Below are 6,010 nucleotides of genomic sequence, written 5' to 3'. Positions count from 1 at the left end.
ATTTATGGCTGATGGTGACAGACGTGATTGTTTTGTCATCTTTTAACAAAGGTGTGTGTGTGTGTGTAGTTATAGCAGCTCGAGAACTGTGATTTAAAGAAAGTAAAGTAAATATAAATGAGTTTATCATAATGTGAATATTTTCGCTACAGCTGTGTTTTTCATTATGAAGACTGGAATATGTACAATTTCCGTATCAAATTACAAAAACTACATTTGATCATTCAGAGAAAAAGCAAAAAGCTTCATCCATTTTATTTATTTCAATGTACAAAAGCATTAAAGATGTGCTGCACAATTTCGGAGGAAATGTGACGGAGAAAATCCCTCAAAACCTTCGAGGGTCTTTAAAAGTGAGAAAATTACAGGAAATAGTCAATGACATTGAATACGCGCTCGATGTGCGTCATTAGTCACAGTTTATGCAGAGTACAAACAAACATCTGGCAACGTAATAACCCATCTACTACACTAGTTTACTGAATCAGTCTGAGACTCGTGTGCAGACACACACATACATACACACACACACTGCGTGTAAATACAGAAACGTGCTGCAAATTGTAGTTTAAAGTTTTGTGAAGTATGGAACTTCACGAAGCATCGACCCACAGCAGGCTCATCACTCTTCTGAGTCCCCTGGAAACCTTTCCGTTGTCTTTGTCACTATTTGCACGTGTTGTGACTTCTTGCAGAGATAAAGCTATTCTCTTAACGTGCACGTGTTTTCTTCAACTGCAGTGAATTGAACAATCTCTCGGCCACCGTACAAATAACCTGAGTCAGCTGTGTAACTCGGACTTTCCCACTAGGAACACATGATAAGGTTACTACAAGATAACATAAGATGTACATACATAATAAATGTATGTATAATAATATGTGTCTTCGTTACAGGAGGTTTTGTGTCGTATGGAGTTTTTAATTGTTGTGTGTGTGTTTTGTTTCTTCGTGTTTTACTGATGTTGAATTAAGAAAAGTTTTTTTTTAAAAGTTTTAAACACATTTGTCAAAAGAAAGCACGTGCTTTAAAATCTCCAGTAGCGGGACTCTCGCGAGGTTTTTCCTGCGCCGTGACGACACTTCCGGTGCGCCGTGTGATATTTTTCAAACCGTCCAATCAGCGGTGGCGGCCGGATGCTTCTGCTCGAACGGACCAATCAGGAGGCGTTGTTGTGGGAATTTAAAGGTCTGTGCGGCATTTCCCTCACACAGCGGCTCGTTCTCCAGCTGAAGGTCGGTCCTGTCTCCGCTTCACGGGGAATTAAATCTGTTTCATTTCAGGAAACCTTCACATTCTCACACGTTTTTAACTCTGTCGCTGTGTTTGCCTCGTTTCCCGGTGACGCTAGCTAGCTAGCTGGCTAGCTGCGGCCGTGTTTAACGTCGGATTCGCTCGTCGCTCCAGGAATCACGAGGCGAAGCTCCGAGTGAAAGCATCTGTTAATCTTTTTTTATTTTATTCTCAGGAACCAACTCGTCTCCGTCGTCAGTGAAAATGTCCGAGAACGATCGTCTCACCAGTTTCAAGAACAAGGGCAAAGATGCCACCGTGAGTTTTCACCTCCAGGACGTGTTTCCTGCCGCACGAGGGGCGAGTCCGTGGTTGTGACCCCTGTTTGATTTGTTTATCTTATTTCAAATGTGAAACACAGGAGCTCCGTCGCAGGAGGGTGGAGGTGAACGTGGAGCTCCGCAAAGCCAAGAAAGATGATCAGATGTTCAAGAGGAGGAACGTGGCCGCGTTTCCCGACGAGGCCACGTCTCCTCTGCAAGAGAGAACCCACAACTGTCAGGTATTCACACTGTTGTTGTTATTAATGCAGCTGAACCAAGCTGTTTACATCCAGGAGAAAGATAATGTCTGTTATAATCCGTCATTTAATTCCCCCTCTCGTAGTGATCCCTGATTTTAAATGTGTTCAACTTGTATTAGAGTGTGAGAAGGGGGGTAAGAAGAGAAGAATGAGTAAGATCAGAAATGGGAAACTACACCTATAAAAAATGTGTTGGGCCTTAGAGGTCAGCAGTAACTCTAACATTTACTGGAAGCCAAAATCAGGGTAATATGCAATAAGGGGGAATGCAGTGGTTATTTTTGTAAAGCTATTTATTTTGTCGACCTCCTGCCAATACATGGCTAACGGTATTTGACGGCTCGCAGACTTCCAGGCAGTGGACGGTTGAGGAGATCATCGCAGGTGTGAACACCGGTAACGTTGAGTCCCAGCTCCAGGCGACACAGGCCGCACGGAAACTTCTGTCCCGTGACAAGAACCCTCCCATCGACCAGATGATCAGCGCCGGCCTGATCCCCAGGTTTGTTGCTTTCCTGGGGCTCGTCGACTGTCCTCCGATCCAGTTCGAGGCCTCCTGGGCTCTGACCAACATCGCCTCCGGGACGTCCGATCAGACGGCTGCTGTCGTGGAGGGCGGGGCCATTCCGGCCTTCATCAGCCTGGTCACGTCCACACACCAGCACATCAGCGAGCAGGCAGTGTGGGCCCTTGGAAACATTGCTGGTAATTCACAGAATACATTTTTGTATAATTTTTTTTTTTGCAAGTATCTTCCCGAGTGTTGGTTTGGAGGTGACATGTCATAATCTCGCTTTCTCCTTTTTATCTGTTCAGGTGATGGATCAGCTCTCAGAGACCGGGTCATCAAGCACGGAGCCGTGGCCCCTCTGCTCAGTCTGGTGGCCGTCCCTGATCTGTCTGTATTTAATGTAAGTTATTCTTTGTGTGGAGTTAAATTCAAATGTGCACATCACATTTAGTCATACTGTCCACTAGGGGGCAACCTAAGTTAACTTAATGCTGCTGCGTGTCAAACTGACCTCTTCACTCCTTGATGTCTTTGCAGACCGGCTATGTGAGAAATGTGACATGGACGCTGTCAAACCTCTGCCGCAACAAGAACCCCTCCCCACCTATGGCGGCGATCCAGCAGATCTTGCCCGCTCTCGTCCGCCTGCTGCACCACGATGATCGGGAAGTGTTGGCCGACGCGTGTTGGGCTCTCTCTTACTTGACGGACGGCTCCAATGACCGCATTGAGGTGGTCGTCCAAACCGGCATCATCCCTCGCCTTGTGAAGCTGCTGGGCTTTGACGAGCTGTCCGTCATTGTAAGTATAAAGTCGTCTTTGTGCTTCTTGCAAGGGTGATGGTCAGTTTTTGTTCCTCTTGTGCATAACTCGTGTAGTTGGGTTTATTGTCACCAGCCTGCAGCAGTTCCTCCTCCTCTTAGATTGTAAATGACTCCTTGTCCTCCCTTCAGACCCCGTCGCTGCGCGCCATCGGCAACATCGTGACCGGTACAGATGAGCAGACGCAGGCGGTTCTTGATGCCAGCGCCCTTTCCATGTTCCCCCGACTGCTGCGCCACAAGAGAGCCAACATCCAGAAGGAGGCAGCCTGGACTCTGTCCAACATCACTGCAGGGAGAGACACCCAAATCCAGGAGGTCATCAACGCAGGCATCGTCCCATACCTGGTCGAAACGCTTGCTCGGGTAAGTTTTGAGATTGTTTCATTAGTGGGGGAATATAAGTTTTAATTATTTTCCAGTATACTATTGTAAAATCATCTTTTGAGTTCATGTTCATCCTTTTTTTTTTCCTCTGCAGGGCGACTATAAAACTCAGAAGGAGGCTGTGTGGGCCATTACAAACTTCACCAGTGGGGGCACTGTCCAGCAGGTGGTTTATCTTGTTCAGGCCAACGTGATCGAGCCTCTTCTGAATCTGCTCTCCTCTAAGGACAGCAAAATTGTCCTCGTCATCTTGGATGCCATCACCAATATCTTCCTGGTGAGTGCGTTGTCGTGGCAAAATAAAGTGTTTTGTGTGGTAACAGTTTTTTTCCTGGATTTGATCTGTGCTGCTCGTTAGTCACCAGAGCTGCTCAGATGGCTCAAACGCTTGTTTTTGTTTCAGGCTGGCGATAAAATTGGAGAGTCGGACAAGCTGAGTCTAATGATGGAAGAATGCGGTGGACTGGACAGGATTGAATCTCTGCAGTCTCATGAGAATGAGATGGTGTACAAAGCAGCCCTCAACCTGATTGAAAAATACTTCTCTGCGGAGGTAAGTGTGTTTAAGATGCTTGGACTGATTTAAGAGTTTTAGTTAGTTTTTCATGCCATTGCCCTGAGTGGTCTAACATTTCTATTTTCTCTTTTTTAAAGGACGAGGAGCTGGAGTCTGTGGCCCCAGAAGCAACCAATGATGGTTATGCTTTCCAAATCAGTGAAAACCAGAGCACTTTTGATTTCTAGACTTTCTAATCTTTCAACTGTACTGTACTCTCCTTACCACTGTCTGTCCTTTTGTTCTTGTCCTTTTTGTATGTACTGTACATACTCTTTTTAATATGACGAAGCTGATTGTAAATAAAGTTGTCAGATTATGTTTGGGTGTTTTTATTTTACCAAGATGTGATAAATGGTTTGTCACAGAAAAAAGTTTTTTGATCTTGGGTATACTTCTACTATTGTACTTAATAAATATGGTATGAAAAATGAACATCAAAATCAGTACAATTTAGAGTAGAAATAAGGTTCAGGGAAACAAGATGGTTTTGTTGTCTAGAAAAACATCAAATAAGAATCGCAAATGAATATCGGGACGATTAATTGTCCACCAAAGAATTCATTAATTCTTTCAGCTCTGCACAAGCAGCACTTTTCCAATGTCTCAACATATTTCTGGACTCTGCCCAATCCCACCATGATAACAGAGCATGCTCCTTTTAGTACATTCTGTATTTGAGATCTATCCCCCGGTAAACGTGCACATTACTCACAAATGATTCTAATCTAAAGCTGCTCAAAGTGATCCTCGAAGGAATGATTTAAGTGCGTATCTTTACTGAATCAGGAATGGTGCATGGATGTTGATCATAGAAATTGGCCCTACTGTGCATATTGTGGCCCCTGGTTTATGGTTAATGCCCACATGTGAAAATTTATTTCAATTAAATTGTTGAAAGTTTGGGGTGTGGGTTAGAAAACCTTGCTTTTATGCTGGAGAATTTATCTGAGTCAATACAAATAAAAGTATATGTAATTTATAAAACATAGCTTTGTGTATCTGCAGTGTTAGTGTTTGATTAAAAACTAAGAGTGTGAGGATGATGAACCCATGCTGGAGGAGAGTCTGACTCCCCCCTCGGAGTGTCGTCACCGGTCAGCTCCCTCCAGCAGCCTCCCGAGGTGGGATCTTAAAACCGGAGGCTCCACACCGAGCGGAGCGGAGAGGAGAGGACCGGCGGCCAGAGAGCGGCTCCTCCCGAACATGTGAACACGAACCCCCCGCAGCTCGTTAGCGTACAAGTCCCTCTCCACTCCTCCTCCTCCTCCTCCTCCTCCTCTATCTCTCCCTTTATCTCCCTCCCTCTTTCTTTTGGGGTTATTTTTTCCCGAGCCATCGCGGTGGCAGTTCACTCCACATCCGGGCCACGGTGCGTTGACTCCATTATTGTGTGAAACTGGCGGAGCGCTCCATCAAACCTCCCCCCGTCCCCCCCTCCCGCCGCCGCCGCCGCATCTGAGCACACGTTCCGCGAAGTGGAGGCCGGGACCCGGAGGACATGTCTAACCAAGGAGTTCGGCGGAACGGCCCGGTGAAGCTGCGACTAACAGGTAGCTAGCACCGCTTCTTTTTTTTTTAAATCCCGGTGTCGGTGTGTGTGTGTGTGTGTCCCCTCCTCCACCCCCTCCGCACACACTAGCTAGGAGGGCTCGGTGTATTTCTTGGACGGGAGCAGCTCCCCTGGGCCATGGAGTTGGCTCCTCTGCCGGTTGTCCTCCTCCCCCCCCCCCCCCCCTGTGGTTCTCCTCTTTATGTCAGCGGCTGTGTTACATTTATAACATTGTGTTGTTTCCGCTGTTGTTATTGTTGAACCGAGCTCCAGATAAACCTGATGTTTGAATATCACCGTTCTTGGAATTAGACTCAACCGAGGAGCGACTGTCGCCAGCAGCAGCAGGAGGAACACGGCTCCTGA

General features: G+C 46.3%; 2 protein-coding genes across 3 annotated transcripts in view; both read left to right on the top strand.

Annotated features, from left to right (window-relative positions):
• The first annotated feature begins 1,163 nt into the window (after positions 1 to 1,163).
• Positions 1,164 to 4,413, top strand: kpna2 (karyopherin alpha 2 (RAG cohort 1, importin alpha 1)). The gene is made up of 10 exons (XM_020110749.2): positions 1,164 to 1,236; positions 1,470 to 1,552; positions 1,656 to 1,796; positions 2,165 to 2,522; positions 2,634 to 2,728; positions 2,866 to 3,129; positions 3,282 to 3,515; positions 3,631 to 3,813; positions 3,940 to 4,089; positions 4,191 to 4,413. The coding sequence occupies exons 2-10, from the start codon at positions 1,499 to 1,501 to the stop codon at positions 4,278 to 4,280; spliced, it is 1,569 nt and encodes a 522-aa protein (XP_019966308.1). The 5' UTR covers positions 1,164 to 1,236; positions 1,470 to 1,498; the 3' UTR covers positions 4,281 to 4,413.
• An 842-nt stretch (positions 4,414 to 5,255) lies between these two features.
• Positions 5,256 to 6,010, top strand: part of LOC109644866 (E3 ubiquitin-protein ligase SMURF2) — a 41,278-nt gene continuing 40,523 nt past the window's right edge. Inside the window, exon 1 of one of the 2 annotated variants that reach the window (XM_069525710.1) lies at positions 5,256 to 5,645. In XM_069525710.1, coding sequence (XP_069381811.1) covers positions 5,594 to 5,645 — 52 coding nt within the window. In that variant the 5' untranslated portion in view covers positions 5,256 to 5,593. The remainder of the gene's footprint in view (positions 5,646 to 6,010) is intronic. The other variant, XM_069525709.1, reaches the window with a different exon arrangement.

The sequence above is a fragment of the Paralichthys olivaceus genome, chromosome 5 (genome assembly GCF_024713975.1).
Source record: "Paralichthys olivaceus isolate ysfri-2021 chromosome 5, ASM2471397v2, whole genome shotgun sequence".
NCBI lineage: Eukaryota > Metazoa > Chordata > Actinopteri > Pleuronectiformes > Paralichthyidae > Paralichthys > Paralichthys olivaceus.
This window is presented reverse-complemented; position numbering and strand designations above follow the sequence as displayed.